General features: G+C 37.3%; 1 protein-coding gene, 1 long non-coding RNA gene and 1 pseudogene across 17 annotated transcripts in view; 2 read left to right on the forward strand and 1 right to left on the reverse strand.

Annotated features, from left to right (window-relative positions):
- LOC140629452 (outer dynein arm-docking complex subunit 2-like) overlaps positions 1-23,367 on the forward strand; it is a 274,074-nt gene that overhangs the window by 151,449 nt on the left and 99,258 nt on the right. For 15 of the 16 annotated variants that reach the window (XR_012027288.1, XR_012027289.1, XM_072818933.1 and 12 more), the window contains 2 exons: positions 20,658-20,846; positions 22,116-22,337. Coding sequence is in view for 14 of the 16 variants with exons in the window: in XM_072818933.1 (XP_072675034.1) it covers positions 20,658-20,846; positions 22,116-22,337 (411 nt within the window). In the remaining 2 variants the exon portion in view is untranslated. Of the gene's footprint in view, positions 1-13,077; positions 13,146-20,657; positions 20,847-22,115; positions 22,338-23,367 lie in introns of those variants that run through there. The other variant, XM_072818940.1, reaches the window with a different exon arrangement.
- The window catches only part of LOC140629457 (uncharacterized), a 187,149-nt gene that overhangs the window by 45,329 nt on the left and 118,453 nt on the right, over positions 1-23,367 (reverse strand). The window lies entirely within an intron of this gene.
- LOC140629451 (serine/threonine-protein phosphatase PP1-gamma catalytic subunit pseudogene) lies at positions 5,059-10,280 on the forward strand (annotated as a pseudogene).

The following is a 23,367-nucleotide window of genomic DNA, read 5'->3' on the forward strand; positions in this document are numbered from 1 at the left end:
GTTTTTTTTTTAATTTATTTTTTATTGGTGTTCAATTTGCCAACATATAGAATAACACCCAGTGCGTCTAGGTTTTTATAGTTCAGGTCTTACATTAGGACCTTAATCCATTCCAAATTATTATTTTTTAATATAGAAAAGGTAAGGGTCCAACTTAATTCTTTTTGCATGTGGAATCCAGTTTTCACAACACTATTTGTTGAAGAACTGTCCTTTCCCCATTGAATGGTCTTGGCAGCCTTGTCAAAAATCATTCCACCACATAGCCAAGGGTTTATATCTGAGTTTCTTATCCTATTCCCTTGGTCTACATGTTTGTTCATATGTCAGTACCACACTCTTTTAATTACCATAGCTTTGTTGTAAGTTTTGAAATCAGGAAGTCTAAGGAGTCCAACTTTTTCTTTTTCAAGATCATTTTGGCAGTTCAGGGTCTCTGGAGATTCCATATAGATTTTAGGATGAATTAATTTATTTTGGCAAGAAAAAGTATTGGGATGTTGATACATTCATTACATTGAATCTGTAGATCACTACGGGTAGCACTGCCATCTTAACAATATTAAATCTTTCAATCTATGAACACAAGATATCTTTCCATTTATTTGTATCTAATTTCTTTACCAATCTTTTATAGTTTCCAGTGTACAAAGCTAAAAATTCATTCCTAAGTATTTTATTCTTTTAGATGCTATTCTAATTGGCACTGTTTTCTAAATTTCCATTTCACATTGTTCATTGTTAATGTATAGTGCAAACACAACTAATTTTTGCATATTGATTTTGTAACCTACAATGTTGCTGAATTCAGTTACTAGTTCTACCAGTTTATTACAGAATTTAGGGCTTTCTACATATAGGATCATGTCATTTGTGAATAGAGATTATTTTTTTCTTCCTTTCCAATTTAGATCTTAAAATTTCTTTTTCTTGGGGTGCCTGTGTGGTACAGTGGTTAAACGACTTGGTTTTGGCTCAGGTCATGATCTCAGGAGCATGAGATCAAACCCCTTGTGAGGCTCTATGTTCAGCATGGAGTCTACTAGAGATTCTCTCCCTTTCTCTGCTCCTTCCCCACTCACACACTCTCTCTTACTCTCTTTCTCTCAAATAAATAAATCTTTAAAAAAAATAAAATTTCTTTTTCTTTTTGGACTTCCTAAGTACTATGTCAAATAGAAGTGATAAAAACAGGCATACTTGTGTTGCTCTTGACCTTGGAGGGAAATTTTTCAGTCTTTTCATCATTGATCATGATAGGAGCTGTGAGTTTTTCCTATCTGGCTTTCTTTATGTTGAAATAATTTCCTTCTATTCCTAGTTTGTTGACTTAAAAAAAAAATCATGTAAGGGTATTTGATTTCGTTTAAATGCTTCCTGTGCAGAAATTGACATGTTCTTATGGATTTTTACTTTCATTCTCTTAATGTGGTATATTACACTTACTGATTTTCTTATGTTGAACCATCCATACACTTTAGGAGTAAATCCTATTTTGTCATGGTGTATAATCCTGTTGAATTTGGCTTGTCAGCACTTTGTCAAGAATTTAGCATCAATATTCACAAACAGTACTGGTCTATGGTTTTCTTTTTGTATAGTGTCTGTCTAGCTGTGGTATCAGAATCATAAACTGAGGTTGAGAATATTAGCTCTTTAATTCTTTGGAAGACTTTCAGGAAGATTATTGTTAATTCTTCTTTAAATGTTTGGTGAAATTCACCAGTAACACCATCTAGTCCTGGGCTTTAACTTGTCATGAGCTTTTTGATTGCTGTTTCAATTCCCTAATTATAGATATATTGATTTTCTATTTCTTCATAATCCAGTCTTATTAGATTATGTGTTTCTAGAAATTTGTTCATGTCATCTAAGTTATTCAACTTGTTTGCATACAACCATGCATAATATTCCTTTTTGATCTTTTTTATTTCTTTAGAATTGGTTGTTATGTCCCTTCTTTTATTTCTGATCTAAATTACTGGAGTCTTATCTCTTTTTTTTCTTGGTCAATCTAGCTAACAATTGGTCAATTTTACCGATCTTTTTCAATAGCCAACTTTTGGTTTCATTTATATTCTCTATTGTTTTGCTATTTTTTTTCCCTCTAGGAAATAGATGGAAATAGGAAATAGAAAATAGTTTCTCCTTTAACCCATTGGTTATTTAAAAGTGTGTTATTTAATTTCCACATATTTGTGAATTTTCCAGTTTTCCTTCAGGTGTTTATTTCTGTTTTCATTCAATTATTGTGTTTGGAAAAGACACTTTGTATGATTCCAGTCTTTGAAAAAAATTTAGACTGGTTTTGTGGCCTAAAATCTTTAGTCTGGACATTTAGTCCTGTTTGTGGCCTAAAATATTTAGTCTTGGACAATGTTCAGTCTTTTCATCATTGATCATGATATGAGCTGTGAGTTTTTCAATGTTCCAAGACTAAATGTTTGGAAATAATCTCTCTGTCCCTTTCTCTCTTTTTTTCTACTGTGACTCTCATAATGCCTATGTTGATCTCTCTCTCTCTCTCTCTCTCTCTGGCTCTCTCTCTCCCCTTTGCTGCTTAGAATCAGTAACTTCAAATGACCTGTCTTCAAGTTCACTGATTCTTTATTTTGCCTGGTTGAGTCTCTTTTTTATCTCTAGTGAAATTTTCAATTTAGCTATTGTACTTTTCAATTCCAGAATTTCTATTTGGTTCCTTTTTTTTTTTTTCATTATATCTCTTTGTTCATATTCTCATTTTGTTCCTATGTCATTTTCCTTATTTCCTTTAATTCTTTGTATTTTCCTTTAGCTTTGGGATACTTAAGACAATTGTTTTAAAGCCTTCCTGATACATTTGTTCCTTCGGAGATGGTTTCTGAGGATATATTTTGTTCCTTTGAATGAGCTGTGTTGCCTTGTTTCTTGGTATGTGTTGTGATCTTTTAAGCGGGCATATGAAAATACAGCCACCTTTCCTAGTTTTTCCACATTGGAAAAGTGGAAAGTTAGTTAACAAGATCCTGTCATTTCTATTGGAATCAGCCCAGGGTGAAGCTATAAGGTCTTTAGAGGTCTTTTCTGGGCATGTGTTCTATCTGGGCCTGTGTGTATCCTTTTTAAAAACTTCCCTGTGATTATGGCTGTGTTTAAATATCTTAATTTATCAAAGAGTCTCACTCCAGCTTCTCTTTGGGGGCATAGATGTTTTATTATATTCCTCTGTTTGTAATCTCTTGCCCCCAGGTATATGTGAATCTAAAGTCCCCCACACCACAATGCCTGCCACTGCCTTCCATAGTTTTTGCCACCTCAGGTCCAAACTCTGCCACAATTTCCTGTCTGAGCTCTGAGTGAGGTGAGATAGAAACCAGTCTCTCTGAGGTAGCTCATAGGCAGGCCAGAGTGTTGCAGATAATTTCCAAGGTAAGGAACTGGGAGTTGATCTGCTTCCTCCTGTGTCATTGCCTGGAAGAGGGTGGGACAAGAGAAAGAAAAAAATGCCAGGAAATTTCCTGAAGTTTTTATTGTGACTTTTTCTTACTTCTTTGCTATAGATCTCTGAACTGGTTTCCAGAGCTCCTATACAGTTTATATTAGTTAGTCTGTGGTAGTTTATCCTACTTGGAATTCATTAAGATACATGAATATATAGGTTAAAGTTTTTCATCAGATTCGAGAAGTGATTGCCATTATTTCTTCAAATATTCTTTTGGGGATCCCTGGGTGGCGCAGTGGTTTGGCACCTGCCTTTGGCCCAGGGCGCGATCCTGGAGACCCGGGATCGAATCCCACGTCGGGCTCCCGGTGCATGGAGCCTGCTTCTCCCTCTGCCTGTGTCTCTGCGCCTCTCTCTCTCTCTGTGACTATCATAAATAAATAAAAATTTAAAAAAAAAAATTCTTTTGGCCCCTTGTGTCTCTCCTCTTCTTCCAAAACTCCCATATATGTAGAATGGTATGCTTGATGCTGTTTTATAGATCTCTGATGATGTGTTCATTTTTCTTCATTTTCTTTTGTTTCTGAAGACTGGATAGTCTGATTGGCCTATCAGATTCATTGGGTCTCAATAAATCAAGTTCATTGAGTCTCTCTTTTACATGCTGAAATCTGCTATTGGTCCCATGAAGTGAATTCCAATTCAATTACTGTACTTTTCAACTGAAGAATTTCTAATGATTCCTTTTTTTTAAAGAGTATATTTATTTATTCATGAGAGACAGACAGAGAGAGAGAGAGAGAGAGGCAGAGGGAGAAACAGGCTCCATGCAGGGAGCCCGATGTGGGACTTGATCCCAGGTCTCCAGGATCACACCCTGGGCTGAAGGCGGCGCTAAACAGGTGAGCCACCTGGGCTGCCCTCTAATGATTCTTTTTTATATGTAATTTCAATCCCTTTATTAATATTCTCTACTTCCTGAGATACGGTCTCAAATTTAGTTGTTTAGGCATGGTTTCCTTTAGTTCCTGGAACTTATTTTTAATAGCTGATTTAAAGCCTTTATTAAATCCAAGATGGTACGGGCTTCCTTAGGGTCCAGTTTTATTGACTGATTTCTTTCTTTGGTTATATTTTGTGGTAAACATTCCCCTTTCTTTGTATGTCTCATAATTTTTTTTGGAAAGAACTTAGTATTTTAAATAATACAATGTAGAAACTCTGGAAATCAGATTTCCTCCTTCTCAGGGGTTGTATTTTTGCTATGTGTTGCTGTTTTTGCTTTTGTTTCTTTGTTAGTTACTTTCTTGTACTAATTCTATAATGTCTATTCTTTGTCAGTATGGCCACTGAGATTTCTGCTCAGTTACTGAGCAAATGAGTTACTGGTCAGCAAATGAGTTAACAGAAATTTCCTTAAATTCTTTTCACCAGTAGGTTTCTCATCCTTAATGAGGTGTTCTGTGTATACTTTATGGCACACATTGAACACTCCAACAGTTTGCAACTTTCCCCTTTATTTCTGCTTGTGTAGAGCCTCAAAGTCAGCCAGAGATGAGCATTTAGGGCCATCTCAGGTATTTTCTGACCATACACATGCCCTTCACTTATATGTGGCATTTCAGATCCCCACAAAAATGTTGGAGTTTTTCAAAGCCCTCTATGGACATCCCATTTTTAAAATTTTCCTTTTTAATTATGTTTGGGCCAGCCTCTCATTTGTCCGAACTGATGAACTGATATTACCATATCAAACAGGTTTTATGTTAAATAATTGCCACTGATAGTTTTTATGACACGCCTTGAGAATAGGGCTTTCCTTAATGAATAAGCCCTGAGGTAAAGACAAAGCTTTGGAGCTTTTCTTAGAACTTGCCATTAAAGACAACCTACAGAATGGGAGAAGATATTTGCAAACGACATATCAGATAAAGGGCTAGTTTCCAAGATCTATAAAGAACTTATTAAACTCAACACCAAAGAAACAAACAATCCAATCATGAAATGGGCAAAAGACATGAACAGAAATCTCACAGAGGAAGACATAGACATGACCAACATGCGTATGAGAAAATGCTCTGCATCACTTGCCATCAGGGAAATACAAATCAAAACCACAATGAGATACCACCTCACACCAGCGAGAATGGGGCAAATTAACAAGGCAGGAAACAACAAATGTTGGAGAGGATGCGGAGAAAAGGGAACCCTCTTGCCCTGTTGGTGGGAATGTGAACTGGTGCAGCCACTCTGGAAAACTGTGTGGAGGTTCCTCAAACAGTTAAAAATATACCTGCCCTATGACCCAGCAATTGCACTGTTGGGGATTTACCCCAAAGATACAAATGCAATGAAACGCCGGGACACCTGCACCCCGATGTTTATAGCAGCAATGGCCACGATAGCCAAACTGTGGAAGGAGCCTCGGTGTCCAACGAAAGATGAATGGATAAAGAAGATGTGGTCTATGTATACAATGGAATATTCTTCAGCTATTAGAAATGACAAATACCCACCATTTGCTTCAACGTGGATGGAACTGGAGGGTATTATGCTGAGTGAAGTAAGTCAATCAGAGAAGGACAAACATTATATGTTCTCATTCATTTGGGGAATATAAATAATAGTGAAAGGGAATATAAGGGAAGGGAAAAGAAATGTGCGGGAAATATCAGAAAGGGAGACAGAACGTAAAGACTGCTAACTCTGGGAAACGAACTAGGGGTGGTAGAAGGGGAGAAGGGTGGGGGGTGGGAGTGAATGGGTGACGGGCACTGGGGGTTATTCTGTATGTTAGTAAATTGAACACCAATAAAAAATAAATTAAAAAAAAAAGTCAAATCACAAGTGTTCTGTTGGGATAGAGCTTTAGGCGGAGCTCCAAACACATTCTTCTCCTCCTATGGTTGCTAGGCTACAGGTATTCTCAGATAACATAGTTTCTAGCTACTATCAAGCTGGGGAGAGGGAGGTGGGAATAGGGAAAGTTTTTAAATGCCACAAAACTTATTGTTCTTACTGAGATCAAGCCATTTTTCTTGCATAAACATGCTGAATTATGAACTTTTCATTATATTCTAGAGTTCTAAAGAAATTACTTTTGCCAATTTTTGCTACTGTTCTCATTCTTATAGAAGATTCCAGAAGCACCCTCCCTCATCTATTCTTTTACTATTATTATTATTAATTATTATTATTATTATTATTATTTTATTTATGATAGTCACAGAGAGAGAGAGAGAGGCAGAGACACAGGCAGAGGGAGAAGCAGGCTCCATGCACCAGGAGCCCGACGTGGGATTCGATCCCGGGTCTCCAGGATCGCACCCTGGGCCAAAGGCAGGCGCTAAACCGCTGCGCCACCAAGGGATCCCTCCCTCATCTATTCTTAAACTAAATGTGGGCATTTCAGATCATCATCCATGTACTGACTTTGTAATAGCAACACAGTCTGAATTGTGCACATCAGTCATTCTCTATTCTAGATGCACATTGCCTTCAGAGCTTTAAAAAATATATTCTCATGCAAGAGCCCCATCCCCATTCTATGTATTGAGACTATGGCCTAGGCATTCATATTTCTAAAAAAAAAAAAAATGACTCCAGGGGGCACCTGGGTGACTCAGTTAAGTGTCTGACTAGATTTCAGCTCAAGTCATGATTCTCAGAGTTCTGGGATCAGGCTCCATGCTCAGCAGGGAGTCTGCTTGAGATTCTCTCTCTCTGCCCCCCACTTCTTCCACCACATGTGTATGCTCTCTTTCTCTCTTTTTCTAAAATAAATAAATCTTCAAAAAAAATCACTCCAGATGATTATAATATGAAACCAAATTATTTTTTTTATTTTTATTTTTTAGATTTTATTTATTAATTCATGAGAGACACAGAGAGAGAGAAAGAGAGAGGCAGAGACACAGGCAGAGGGAGAAGCAGTCTCCATACAAAGAGCCCGACATGGGACTCCATCCCGGGTCTCCAAGATCATGCCCTGGGCTGAAGCAAAACCGCTGAGCCACCCGGGCTGCCCTGCCTGAAACCAAATTATTTATTTTGAATTCCACAACATAAAATAGTATCTTAACATTTATGAGGCTCCTAATTTGCCAAATGAATGAATACATGAATGAAAGTGATTTTAATAAAATAAACAAATTTATTATCTAATTATACTCAAGGACATATTTTTTTGACAACTCATTCCCATTTGGCTCTTAAAACAGGACTGACATGTAGTAAAAATGTTGCTACTTGAGTTATATATATTGAATATATTCATAAGGGTGAATGACATGTGGAATAAAATAAATTTCATGTGCTTATTCCTTAAGTTGGTATTTTGTTGTGCCAACTATTGGTAACATATACATTCTCAAAATATTAGAAAAATAACACTAGTAACAGCTATTATATGCCAGGCACCTTGTTATATGCTTTATATGTATCCTTTTAACAACCTTCAGGAGGTAAATACTAGCTCCATTTCATAGATGATGAAACTGAAGTGAAGTTATGTAACTTGCTCAAGGCTTTATAACTAATAGTGATGAAACTTAGATGTGCCCCCCATGTGTTCTCATTATACGACTTACACTCTTAAACCAGTAGTTTTCAAACTTTGGTATATATTGGAGTCATCTAGAGATATGTATGGTTGCTGACTCCCACCACCATACACTTAGATTTAATTGGTATGAGGTCCAGCTTGAGCTTAGAGAAAGTTAAAAATTCCCCCTTGGAATTCTAATGTGAAACACAGTTTGAGAACTACTGCCTCAAAAAAATATTTTTTTCTACCTCTAAGAATGCTTAGATAAATTACTTACCTCAAAATATCCAGATGGTTCCCTTGGTTTTTCTAAGTTTTACATAGAAATACATTTTTACAAAGTGAAATTTACATCTAAAAGCTTCTCTCTTTTATATGAAAATTGCTCAGTCCATTTTATGCAATAAAAGGAAGCTGGAAATCCCATAAATGCAGGATGTGGGAGTACTGGCTGTATAATAATTCACTTAGAAATGATACAGGGATTTTGGCTGACAAAGCTTAATGTGAACAAATAGGGCAATGTAACTGCTGAAATAGTAGGTGTGATTGGCCACACTAGCAGAAATACTATATCTATTTCACAGAAGATAGGAATTCCTATGCACTCTCCTCTAGTCAGACCACATCTGACCATGTTGTGTTAAACGCTGGGTGTGTTTTAAGAGAAACTTTGATAAAAAAGAGAGAGGAGACCCATGAAAGTCATTTCATGTGAAAATTAAAGGTACACATCACAGAAGATAAGGTAGACAAGATATCTGGCTTCAAATATTAGAAGACCATTCATGAAAATGTAGATTAGTTGCCATTAGTATGTTATTTTTCAGGTTGGTTATGAGTTAAATAGACTCTTATCTATCAAACTGAGATATTAACCACATATTTACAGAAAAAATGTGATGTAATAGACCAAACAAGTAAACCTTTTGAAAACGGTCTCTCCATAAATGAGAGACTCTTGGTTTTTTTAAATAGTATTTCATGTAGTTAAACTTTTTTTTTTTTCCTGTCAAGATTATGGTTTCAAGTGTCATTCTTAGTGTGGTCCTTGCAACTCACTGTTCAGAGGCATCTGACTGGATTTTAACCTGAAGTTGCTTGACAACTGTGTGTTATTGAGTACAAGTGGGAAGAAGTTGTAAATATATCTAATATTGCTTCTCATGGTTCCGGTGAGGAGAGAAGGAGGAAGCAGAGAGCGGGGCAGTTAGGGGGGATAAACTCAACGTCAACAGCATCATCCAATGGCTGCAGGAAGTGAGAGGGTCCAAGCCTGGTAAGAAAGTCCAGCTACAGGAGAATGAAATCCGAGGACTGTGCGTAAAGTCCTGAGAGATCCTTCTCGGTCAGCCTATCCTACTAGGCCTTGAAGCGCCACTCACAATAGTGGTGATATCCACGGGCAAGACTATGATTTGCTTCAACTTTCCCACCAGAAAGCAACGGTGCCTTGGGGACAGGGGAAGCAGTCATCGGAGACTACCTGCCCCTCACTGGCTTACAAAATCAAATATCTTGAGAATTCTTTCTTCTCAGAGGAAAACATGAGTGTGCCAGCATCAATAGAATTTATGGATTTTATGATGAATACTGCTTTAACTGTTTACCGATACCAGCCATCGTGGATGAGAAGATACTCTGCTGTCACAGAGGTTTATCACCAGATCTTTGATCTATGGAGCAGATTCGGCAAATTACGTGACCAACTGATGTACCAGATCAGGGTCTTTGTAATCTTTTCTGGTCTGACCCCCTTAAAGATGTCTTAGGCTGAGATGAAAATGACAGAGGAGTGTCCTTCACATTTGGTGTAGAAGTGGTTGCAAAATTTCTCCATAAGCATGATTTGGATCTTCTATGTAGAGCCCATCAGGTGGTTGAAGATGGATATGAATTTCTTGCAAAGACGCAGTTGGTCACTCTGTTTCCTGAACCCAATTATTTTGGAGACTTTGACAATGCAGGTGCCATGATGAGTGTGGTCGAGACTCTAATGAGTTCTTTTCATATTTTAAAGCCTGCAGAGAAAAAGAAGCCAAATGCCACGTGACCTATAACACCTCCAAGGGGTATGATCACAAAGCAAGCAAAGAAATAGATGTCATAAAAAAAAAAAAAAAAAAAGAAATAGATGTCATTCTGACACTGCCTAGTTGGGACTTGTAACATAGAGCATATAACTTTCATTTTTAAAACTGTAATGTATATTGGTCAGCTTGCTCAAATAGTGTTTAGGGGGCCCCCTCTTCCATTTTTTGAGTTAATGAATGGTATTTGCTGGTTATAACAGCAAATGAAAGACTCTCCACTCCCAAGAAAAAAAGTTTTTTTTTTTTTTTTTTTTAAGATTTTATTTATTTATTCATGAGAATACACAGAGAGGAGAGAGAGAGAGGCAGAGACACAGGCAGAGGGAGAAGCAGGCTCCATGCACCGAGAGCCCGACGTGGGATTCGATCCCGGGTCTCCAGGATCGCGCCCTGGGCCAAAGGCAGGCGCCAAACCGCTGCGCCACCCAGGGATCCCAAGTTTTGTTTTTTTAATTCTGTATTCCTTTTGCAAACAACTTTAATGATGGTGTTAAAGTTGTACAACCCAGAACATTTTATCCTAAGGGGTAAGTGTACAATTGATCTTTTTAAAATTCAGTTCAATCCATGAATAATGTAAATGCTCATTTTCTTTAGGATATAGAGAGCCCTAGGGTGCTCAATCTGTACATGTTTTTGTCATGAAGTGCATACTGTTTATACAAACCACTGTGAATATATATATATATATATATTTAGTTTTGTTTCAAAGGGATTGCTTTTTTTCTCTCATTGTCTTATCATGTACAAAATATTTTTTATAGTTATCAATATTAGGATTAACTCAGCCTTGCCAGCATCACTGGTATGATGTATATTTAATTAAAGTACACTTTCCCTTACCATATATTCAAAATGACAATTAAAGCCATTATTTAAAAATATATATATCTAATATTAAAAATTAAATGCATATATATGCACACATATATTTATATAATAGCTATTTTATGATAATTTGACTTACATTTGTTCAGCTTTTTGTACTAATTATATGCTTTTTTCAAAGTCATCATTTAAGAATGTCATTTAATTAACTCTCTAAGCCTCTGAATAGGATACACAATGGTTTCTCACAATTTAGACCTCCTTATTAATATAATAATGTATCTAAAACAGAATCAACACAGGACATAGGAAGATATCACAGAAAACTGTGATATTTAAGAAAATTATCATAAATTAGGCTTGGGAAGTAGAGAAAATCAAAACCATTAAATTTGTTCTTTTTTTTTTGTGATTTAATTTGATAGAGCTACCCTCAAGGTACAATGCATTTTCAGCCATGCAAATCTACACTCTGAGGAGTGAATCAATTATTTTACCTGAAATTAATTTACTTTTACTTCAGTTTAGAATGAAAAGAAAAGGTAATAACTGATATCCTCACCTTGATTTTTGAAGAACTGCATTTGAAAGTTGAAGGTAGTTCTAAATCAGTAAATTTTTTTTAGCTGTTGGACTTGTTAACTCCTAGAAACAGAACAAGGATCTTACTGTGTGACAGAGCGACACAAACAGCCTGTTCTCCTTGTGTATATATGTTGTATTTAAAATTTTTAAAGCATTTGATGTAATGAATATACTTTTAGGACAAGATTTGCCTGTTCAGTTTTGGTTTCTCTGACATGCTGTTCTAATGTGAAAGTAGCATTTTTGGAATTTTTTATATGCAATGTGCTATTTTTAAATCTTTTTCAAATACTGTATTATGCATTGTATGGTTTCTGTATGGCATAAAACAGTATTTTTATAGCCCTTCTGGTTAAAAATTTTTGTTCTTAAGTCATGTTATGCTTGCCTTGTATGTGCTTTAAAGTTGCATTATGTATATCTCACCTCATCAGAAAACTGCCAGTTCTTTTCGCTGGAGGCAAGAGAAGGAATTTCATACCCATTAGTATAATTGCTCTATGCCCAAACATCCAATTTTCTGTTTTATTCATTAATCTGTAAATAACACCTTAATATTTTCCTATTAGTTGAATTTTAACCAAAAGTATTTTGTTACTTTACATTTTTCGTCCTATTTTGTGTATTTGACTTAACTTCGGTTAATTTGAACTTGACACTTTTTCCTGCTTGATTACACATTCAAGCTTTAATAGCATTATAAAGGTGTTTCATATTCTCTCTTTCAATTACTGTTTTGTTTGTCTTATGGACTGTCATTGGCAAAGTAGCTTCATCTCTTTGGAATTTTTAATCCTCTAAATTGTGAAGACTCTTCTCACTGTTTATAACTAGGTCTAATCTGGTAGATATAATTGTTGGTATTTTCTGGTCTAAGCACACAGCGTATAGCAGAAATGAGAAATCAGGAAACATAAAGTGGATTTTTAGTTTTGTCACTAACTATTCATGAACCTTGACCCTTCCCATCTTATAAAAGGGGGGGAGGTGTATCATGCCTCCCAAAGGCAGAGCTGTGAGGATCAAAGGAGATAGCTTTGTGGAAATCCTTTGTAAACTGCAAAAAGCTAGACTGTTTTCATTGTTATTACTATTATTATTCTAATTGGGGGTTTTTGCATGACAGATGAAAATGTGAATTGTGCACAACCAATATCACACCAGTGGCGAGTTGGCAAGGCCTAGTTTTTAAGATATGTGAGAAGGTGGAAAATGTGTTAAATTTGCCCAGTTGTTTAGCATTAGTGAAAGACAGTTTTGGCAGAATAATTACTTTTTCCATTCTCAAATATACTGTCTCCCTTTCCATAGAAACTATGTGAGTCAAGATGTCGTATGTTTAGAATCTTTAAACCTAAAAGGGAAAAAGAGAGAGAGAGAGAGAGAGAGAGAAATCTCACCTTCCAAGCAAATAAACAAACTTTGGCAGGACCTGTAGGCTTGAGTCTAACATTTCACTGTCCCACAGATTGTAAACATTATAAGACCTTGGTGAGCCATGCCCATGATCTCATTGAGATTTTGGCTCCCTCTATCTCATACCATGCACCTTAGGAAGTTCTTGGAGCAGAAGCAGATGTGATCACTTTTGTTATTTCTTCCAGTATGGCCCCAGCGCTGTGACTCACTGTCTCTACTGATAAAGCAGCAAGACAACCAGGAAGACTGTGAGGTTGAATTGGTCTTACCCACTTAGATTACTTTTACATAGTTATACTATCAATACATAATTAATGGTCTTTGCTTTTTAGTATTTGTGACTGTGGCTAAGTATCCTAAAGTCATAGTTCCCTCATTATTTTTATTTTTTTCACAATTCGTCAAACATTTATTGGAAGTCTCCTGTGTGAGGGGCACCTGAGTGGCTCAGGCCTTTGGCTCAGGTCATGCCCTGGGGTCCTGGGATCAAGTTCCACATCAGATTCCCCCAGGGAGCCTGCTTCTCCCTCTGCCTCTCTCTCTCTCTCTCTCTCTCTCTCTCTGTCTTTCATGAATAAATAAATAATTTTCTTAAAAGAAAGTCTACTCTGTGACAGACATTAGACCACATTCCAAATGAGAAACAAAGAACAAGACCAGACAGCTCTGTTCTTAAAGAGCTCACAAATAACGGGGAAAGGACCCATTAGAAAATCATTACAAGGGATCCCTGGGTGGCGCAGCGGTTTGGCGCCTGCCTTTGGCCCAGGGCACGATCCTGGAGACCCGGAATCGAATCCCACGTCGGGCTCCCGGTGCATGGAGCCTGCTTCTCCCTCTGCCTGTGTCTCTGCCTCTCTCTCTCTCTCTCTCTGTGACTATCATAAATAAATAAAAATTAAAAAAAAAAAAAAAGAAAATCATTACAATAGAATGAAAACTGTTGCTACAAATGCCATTGGTTTTAAATGGCCAAAGTGGATTTTAGGCCTGGTTGATTCCAGGCTCTGTCATTCTCAATATGACCTGTGATGATTATTATAAACAGGAAAACTTCCAGAGGATTCCTGGGTGACATTATCTCAGAACTCACTGATCATAACTGGGCCATATCTAGCCCAGCCCTAAACAAATAATGGTCAAGGGAATGAGACTTCCATGATAGGCTTAGGCCAGTCAAGAATTACCTCTGAGGCATAGAAGCACTTTCTCCAAGTGCTTCTGTGTGACAGTTAGACACTCAAGCAAAATCAAGTTGTGGCAAATATGGGAGAATGAAGGAATGGATTTGAGAGGAAAGCAGCTTCAGAAATGTGGAGGGTAGGAGTACCATACTAAGAAGGGGAGGGGGTGGATTTTATGGGGGAAATATTATTTAAGCTGCTATTAAAAGGAGTCACTTTTCAGGGCTGAGTAGGATTTTCTGGGAGCTTAGAAGGGCATCCAGGTAAAGAAAGTGACATAGGCACAAATGTAAAAGAACATGGCACTTTAGGGAACACCAGTAAGCCTAGAGGCTGCAAAATAGTTTATACAAAAGTATACACTTAGAAGTAAGACCAGAAGGTAATAAAATAAAAAAATAATAATAAAAAAAAAAAAAAAAAAAAGACCAGAAGGTAAGGTTGAGCCAGACTGGGAAAACACTTGAATCATGCTAATGACTTAAACCTCATCCTGAAGGAAATGAAGCCTTAGAGCATTTTAAGAAACCTTCCATCCTTTTGTCAATGTCTTTCTAGTCTTTTTGGAGATCTGTCAGTCTCAAGTCGATTCCTCAGAAGGGCCTGTGTTCACATTCCCTGGAGTCTTCCACATTTATAACAGTTTTATACTTGAAGGTCATTTTGGCTGGATATTAAAACATTGATTCACATTTTCTCTTGAGATAGTCTGCATATGTTATTCTCTTTCCCTCAGCATAAAAACATCACTACTGAAAAGGCTAAAGATAATATCTTATTCTTTCCCTTAGAAGTGACCTGGTCTTTTTGCTTAGATGACCAAATAATTTTTTTTTCTTTTTTATTAAAGTCCAGCAGTTGTACTAGAATATTTCTCTATGTTAGCACATTTTGGGCCAATTTTCCCAGGTGTATATGGTGACTTTCCAATATACTCTCAGATTCTATTTATTTCAGGTTTCTTAAATCATAGTTTTAAAAATTTTCTCTATTATTATGTTTTGTTTCCTTCTTCAGGACTTACTATGTGTGTGTTATTTTCTCTGCCTAGTCTCCTGAAGTTTTTGTTAGCTTTCCCCCCATCATTTTAGACTCTTCACATATTCTGTTTATTTAAAGATATTACCTATTATGTATATTCATTTTTGCATTCCTTCTAGTTTTTTTTGTTTTTGTTTTTGCATTCCTTCTAGTTTACTCTTCATTTTCAAAATGACTTTTTCTTTCATTTCTAATCCTTTGCAGATAGGTTACACCTGCCTTTAAGATTGGTTTTTTACTAATCACCTAATTCATGAGCTTTGATAATTCTAATTGGTATTTTTTCATTGCTTCTGTGATTTTCTTTCAGCTCATTCTTTTTCTTATATTAACTCCATATGGAATTGACTGTAATCTTTTTGTTTTGCTCAGTTTTAAGTGAAATGAGTTTTCATGGTGTTTTAGGAGGGAAGTGTGGACCAGAGTTGTTTTTCTAATTTCATGCTTCTCAAGATCTCACTCCTCTTATTTTCCAAGTGATGGAGAGGAGACTCAGGCTCCTTTGCTTCCCCTCACCCCTTTTTACCTGGACTGTATCATTCCTTCATCCCATTATCCCTGTCTTCCTGTTTGGATGCAACTCCCAGTAGTTCTTCCTTAGTACAGGACTTTAACCACTACTTTCAATTGTTGGTATTATGGATTCACAGAACTCAGACCACAGAATGCTACAGCACTGTCAGACCTGGAGACATGTTGGTCTTATCTATTAATCAGAGCCCAGAAAGTCCATTGGGGCTGCTCCTGAGCTTTCCAGAGCTTTCCAGTGAGACCTGGTGGCAGCCTGGACTCCCTGGTTCTAGGGCCTTCACAAGTCCTTCTGCCTTCTCTCTGTAGATTTCTGGTTTCTTACAGCATGTAGTTTTGGTAGTTTGTCCCAATCTGTGTATTCTTGGGGATCTTTGAAGATACCTTGTCATCTAGAGTTTCTGTATTTTTGTTTTGCTGCCACTAATTTCTCTGTTTCTTTAGGAAGATTAAAAAACTATGCCACCATCATCTTCCTGATAATCCTCTAGTCTTTCTAGAGAAAAAGAATTGTTCTATAACTTCATAATTGACAAGTAAATTAGCTTATTGATACACATAATGTCACTTGAAGTTTTGGGGCTACACTTTTGAAGTTCCCTGAAATTCTGAGAGCCATTGTTTTTGCTTTTGAGTTTACATGTACATCTGGACCAAGTATGTGGTTAGGATTATGAATTTATTTCATCCAGACCACGTGTGTGGTAGGGGTTTACATAACAGCAGTATTGTTGAGTGGCTTTGGAGTCAAGCAGACATGGATTCAGACACACTGTGCCATTTATCATCTCACTTTCCACATACTAATTCACTTCTCTAAGGTTTTCCTTAGAAGTAGTACTACAACAACTACTACTACTACTACTAAGTGCTTCAAAGGGGAAATTTGGATTAAATTATGTAGTGTATTTGACTGAAGGTTAGTAAATTAACACTTTAATCTTTCAATGTGGTTGCATCCTAGTGCATAGAAGTGAGAAGGTGGCAATGTAGAATACAATTCAAAGTATAGTCATTTCTTTTGTCTTATATAAAAGGCTTTCTTATAGAATTTTAGGGAAAATGGCAAATATTTTCAAAATAATTTTATTAATACATCAGAATGTGAACATATGTCCTAGCAGAAATTGTATTTAAGTGTGGTACTGGGAACAAGGCCAGTAATACTGCTCACACACTTCCCACAGCAATCAGGAGAGACAACATGATGTGGAAAAGATACTTTCCACTTACACCTGGGGAGGACCTGACTGGGGTCCTTCCTTCACCAATAACTAGAAGTTCAGTTTGGTTTATGTCCTCAGTGAAAGCTTCCTTATGTAGCTATGAGTTTGCAAATTAATTCAATGGGGTTTCTAGAAACTGGCAGAGAAACCTTCACAGAAATTGGGCCTAGAGCAATAAACAAGACAGAAGGAGCCCCTGTCCTCCTGGAACTTATGTTCTAGGTCAAAGGCAAATAAGCCACTACTGCAGAAAATAGTAAGTGCTCTAATATAGAAGAACCAGGTATTATACTAAGAGCAGCTTAACCCAGACTCAAAGTTCAGGAAAGCTCCCTGAAGAGAATGATACCTTAGTCAGCAGCTGAGACCACATGGAAAGTTCCAAGCTAGTCAGAAAATAGACAAAAAAGCCATACACGGGATCCCTGGGTGGCACAGCGGTTTGGTGCCTGCCTTTGGCCCAGGGCACGATCCTGGAGACCCGGGATCGAATCCCACGTCGGGCTCCCGGTGCATGGAGCCTGCTTCTCCCTGTGCCTGTGTCTCTGCCCCCCTCTCTCTCTGTGACTATCATAAATAAATAAAAAAAATTTAAAAAAAAAAGCCATACACAAAGACAGAGACATGCACATAGCATGTTTGAGGACAATAACTTGAAGGTCCTGCACAAGCAGTATTTTCAATACTGACTGAAGTTTAGAATCACAGGAGAGATTTCTAAAATTAAAAAAAAATTATAGGCCCCACCCCAGACTTAATGAACCCCATTCTCAGAAAATGAGTGTCAGGATTCTGATTATTAATTATTGGCATTAGGTACTGGCTTAGGGCTTGCATGGGGCGGGGCGTGTTGAAAAGGGAAATCAAGGCAGAGAAGGTGAGACAGGGAAGCCAGGGGCACACATGCCACAAGGATTTTATCCTTACAGAAGAATTTGGGGGATATGGGGATGGGATGTTCAGGTTTATGATTATAAATTTCACCAAGATAACTAGAACATGGCCCCTTGAGGGATACAGTCTAGTTTATGAAATCTAAACATCTTTGAAATCTAAAATGGAAATAATTTCTCCCTCTGCCTCTCTCTCTCTGTGTGTGTGTGTGAGTGTCATAAATAAATAAAAAATTTTTTTAAAAAAAGGGATCCCTAGGTGGCACAGTGGTTTGGCGCCTGCCTTTGGCCCAGGGCGCGATCCTGGAGACCCAGGATCAAATCCCACGTCGGGCTCCCGGTGCATGGAGCCTGCTTCTCCCTCTGCCTATGTCTCTGCCTCTCTCTCTCTCTCTCTCTGTGACTATCATAAATAAATAAAAAATTTAAAAAAGAAAAAGAAAAAAATAAAAATAAATAAAATGGAAATAATATCTACTTTCCATGGTTATTACAAAGTTTAACTGAGATAATTTATGCAAAGTTTCCAATATGTAATTGGCCCTCCAAAAGTATTCATTTCTGTTACCTGAGAAAGCCATGGAGCCAAATAATTGGTCATCACACAGGCACTGCCATGCATCAGGGGAGGTGAAGATTTCCATGCAACTATCTGTTTTCAGGCTCCTCTGACAAATTCTTTTCCTGTCCATTCTCTAGGCTCTGGTACAGAGAGCCCTCATCCCTCACACCCCACCTCTCACACACATTATCTCAGTTACAGACTTCATGCTGACGCCTTCCCAATCTACAACTCCAGCCTGGTTTTCTTCCCTGAGCTCCAAACACCAGTATATCCAGCTGACTTCTGATGTCTCCACATAAATGTCTCATAGGCACTTCATTCAAATCAGGCCACTAATATCAAGTACCATCCTTTCTCACCTCTAGAAAACAAAACAATACCCTGCCTTCCCAACATTAACGCAATTAGGTAAAGCTAGGAGCAGGGAAATCATTATTGAGTCCCTGGTCCTTATCTTCACCAGTCAACACTCACAAACCCACACTCCTTCCTCCAGAGCTAGATCATCACCTGCATCCAAACTGCCACCACCTCTTACCTGAACCTAGTGAAGTGAAATAGCCTGAGTTTCCAGCACCAGGCTTTGCCCTAACCTCAACTCTGTAATCCAGAGAGGTCTACTGTGAAACAAAATTGATAAAATCCTCTTCCCCACTCCCCACCCTCCCACCAACACACACTCAAACCTTTTGAGTGGCTTTCTTGCACCTTTAAAATGAACTCCATGTTCTCTACCAAAGCTCACAATAAAGACCCTTCAAGATCTTAGTAAGTTTATGCTCTATTTTGCACTTTAAAAAAAAGGCACCTCCTCTCACTCTGTTTCATGATGATTCCTCCACCCTGAATCCCTTTCACACTGGTTAACTCCTCATCTTTTAGACTTAGTTAATAAACATCCTTTTGGTGGCAGTCCTTGAATCTTTCCCCTTAGTGCTATTCATTATAATTATTCCTTTTTTTTATTTGCTTATTTTAGAGAGAATTGGGGGAAGGGGCAGAGGGAGAGAAACTTCAAGAAGACTACCCACTGAACACAAAGCCCCACACAGGGCTCTCTCTTTCAGGACCCTGAGATCATGATGTGAGCCAAAACCAAGAGTTGGTTGTGTTGTTGTTGTTGTTTTTAAGATTTTATTTATTTATATATGAGAGACCAGAGAGAGGGAGAGAGAGGCAGAGACACAGGCAGAGGGAGAAGCAGGCTCCATGCAGAGAGCCCGACATGGGACTCGATCCCTGGTCAGTCTCCAGGATCACACCCTAGGCTGAAGGCAGCACTAAACTGCTGAGCCACCCCGGCTGCCCAAGAGTTGGTTGTTTAACAGACTGAGCCACCTAGGTGTCTCCATTATACTTCTTAATGTCCCTACTCCCCACTGGATTGCAAGTAATACAATGGCAAAAAGGTATACACAGTTAATCTATATTCTTCACAAATTCAGTTTGGGAATTTTTGCTTACTTGCTAAAATGTAACCCTCAAATCAATATTTAGAACACTTCTGTGGTCATTCTTGGACATACACAGAGAGGTGAAAAATTTGAGTCACCTAAAATGCATATTCTCAGCTGGGGTTGAACAAGATGACACTCTGCCTTCTTGTCTTAGCTCTCATACTATTTATTAATAAGCATCCATTTTGTAGTCTACTCAATGGCACATTTTTCATATCTTTGTTGGTTTTGTTGGTGATTTCACTTTTTGTCATGGCTGCCATTGTAGTACCCCCTCAGTGCTCTCTGGTCTTCCTAAGCATCAGAAGGCTGTGATGTGCCTTAGGGAAAAAATTTGTGTGTTAGATAAGCTTCCCTCTGGCATGACTTACAGTGTAGTGTCTACAAATTCAACATTAATGAATTAACAATTTATGAAACAAGAAATCTTTAAGCAGAAACACACATAAAACAAGGTTATATACTGATCAGTTGACAAAATTGTGACCAGAAGTGTGTAGGAAGCTAATGCTGCATTTCCCCTAGAAACAATGGTTCAATATTTACGAATTCAATTTTTGTGATGTCTTTATAAAATACAGCTACTGCAAATAATAAGACTCCACTGTATTTTACTAACTTCTATATCCCCAGTAGTTAGCATGGTAACTCACATAGTAGTTGTTCAATTAATATTTGTTGAAACTGAATTGTGTGTGTAATTATACATATACTTACATACATAGAAATATGTATAATAAGGAAATAAACTGAATTTGTTTTTTATGCCAAAAGTGTACCTCACAGCCTTATCATTACTTTCTACTTTTTAAAAAACTATTAATCATAAGATTATTTTTGGTAACATCTTTTGTTTTTAATTGTTCTCTAGGATGCTGGAGAAATGGTTCGTTGCTTTGTTGGTGGTTTGGAACTTATTGTCAATTTACTGAAATCAGATAATAAAGAAGTTTTGGCAAGTGTATGTGCTGCTATTACCAACATTGCAAAAGATCAAGAAAATTTAGCTGCTATTACAGATCTTGGAGTTGTCCCTTTATTGTCCAAACTAGCAAATACAGTAAGTAACAACATCCTTTTATATTCAGTGTGTATTGTCATAAAATATCATGGAATAATAAAAAAAAATAAGCTTAAAGTCCAGAGACCTGGATTCAAGCTTAATATCCATCACCTATGAAGTATGAGATTTTGAGTCACCTCATTTAATTTCTCTGAGACTAATCAATGCAAAAGTGTATTCAAACTGTGTAATTTTATGTGCAAGATCCTTATAAAATAGAGGCTGTTTTTTATTTATTACTGGGAAGTAAAGTGGTAGCAAACATAAATGTTATTGTAGAAGTATTAGCTATCATCTTCTATCCCCACCATCATTATCATTATCTTTAAGATAATTGTTCATGCCAACTTAAGAAGATAAATGCTCCTCCCCAGGCTTAAAAGCTTGGATCGATGGCATTCTTGGGCTGGAAGACTCTGGCAACCACTGTATTATTTATTCAGGGCTGTGCCAGATAGAATAAGCAGCCTTGGGAGATAATGACTTCACCATGACCAGAAGTATTTGAGCATAGCTTGGGCTACCTCTTGGCAGGAAAATCTCAGAGCAAAAATTCCATCACTGGAAGGATGCTTGGTTTAGAAGACTTTTTAGGGCCAGCCTAACACTGAGTTCCAAATTCACTTAAGGACATCAAGTTGTTGCCTCAATAAGGAGAAAAATATAATAAACAGAAAACTATATCCTGTTTAGTTATATTATACCTGTAGGAGTAAGTATACATAGAAGAAGAAGAATATAGTCTGGATAAAGGATAGAGAAAGAAATGTGGCAGACTGAAACATGTCATTGCTGCATTGTCTTCTCCCTCTTGGGGACCAAGGTGTATTACTGATGTAGAAGTATTCCTAGGGTAAAGGTATAAAGTTAATCACCTATCCCAGTAAAGTGAAATGCCCCCCGTAAGAATGCCCAATATTCTTTAACTATTTTTTTAACTAAAGCACTTGCTCAAAAAGGAATAAATCCTTGAGCAAATAATAAATGCCAGACACTTGATCACTTTTGAGTGTATTGACTACATTCAGTAGTCAGCAAAAAGAAATTTAAAAAAATTTAAAGCCATAAAAAGAAAACTCAGGATTGAACCTTGGCCCATGGGGGACCAGGAGAATACTAATTTCCTTCAAGACACCATCTGACCAGCCTGCTAGCCTTTTTCCCTTGACTCATTGGCATTTTATTGGGTAATAAACATCTAGCACAGAAACATGACCTCACAGGTCCATTGCAATACATATACCACAATTCATTTCCTTTGTGCAGAATAATGATAAACTGAGGCGTCATCTAGCAGAAGCTATTTCACGTTGCTGTATGTGGGGCAGAAATAGAGTGGCCTTTGGCGAGTACAAAGCAGTGGCTCCATTAGTGCGTTATCTGAAATCAAATGATGCCAACGTACATCGAGCAACAGTTCAAGCCTTGTACCAGCTCTCAGAAGATGCAGATAACTGCATCACCATTCACGAGAATGGTGCGGTAAAGGTATGATTGACTGTAAAGGTATGGTTGACTTTATGGTTTAGTCCAAATTAGGTAGATGGAGGCTGAAAAGAAACTTACATAACAATAAAGTTTCACTGATGAGGGGTATTTGGACACACAAAACTGCCTACTTGTTGGGTCGTGGCTGCAGTTGAGCTATGTGTTAGCATGGTTTATGCTGCAGAAAAGTTGGAGATCGAATTTTTCTTAAAGAATTAAAACATACTTAGTTAAATAATTGCTCTGTAGTTTGAATTGATTTTAAAAATGTACAGTGCATAAATAATCACTGGCATTCATAATTCTACTTAATATATTATTTACTTAGCACTTAAATAACAAAATAGAGGCATGAACTCAACAGCAAAGGAGCTGACTGAAACAACAACTAGACTACAACCTGACAGTCTTAACTGTAATAGCAAAGGACCAATTTAAAGACATATTTTCTCTAACAAAAAAATCTGTGCATCAAATTTTCTTTGCCTTTAGTCAATACACAGGTAGGAGAGTTTCTGCACATAGACCTTTATATATCTATACATTCTGGTCTTGAACAAGACTTGCCCAACCTAACATGCTGTCAGTATAGCCTTAAAAAAATTAAACTGTAAAAATTAAGTAGCATAATACAGTGTCTGAAATATAACATATGCGGAGACAACTGCCAGTTTAAAAAGAGAATTTCTAGGCTACTCAAAGTTTTAAAATTTATTAAGGTTTATGGTTTAATTGACATACATGCCAGCTGCACATGCAATTCTGAATCATTTCTTCTAAGGCAAGCCAATGGATAACCCAAAAATCACTTAGGAATTGTATTCTGCTATGTAAAGTGATGAAACTCTGTTCACCCACCCACAGCTTATATGTGCTAGAAAAAGAAGGCAATAAAAATTATTAGAGGGAGGGGACAGGAAAGAGAAAAGCCAAGAAAGAAAACAAGGGTTTTTTAGCCCTAGACCCTTTCTTTCCTCCTCATCTCAAGGTCTCTTGAGGGCCTCTCCATCTTGCCTATTTGCCTTCCTAA

The sequence above is a fragment of the Canis lupus genome (genome assembly GCF_048164855.1).
Source record: "Canis lupus baileyi chromosome 5 unlocalized genomic scaffold, mCanLup2.hap1 SUPER_5_unloc_7, whole genome shotgun sequence".
NCBI classification, from domain to species: Eukaryota; Metazoa; Chordata; class Mammalia; order Carnivora; family Canidae; genus Canis; species Canis lupus.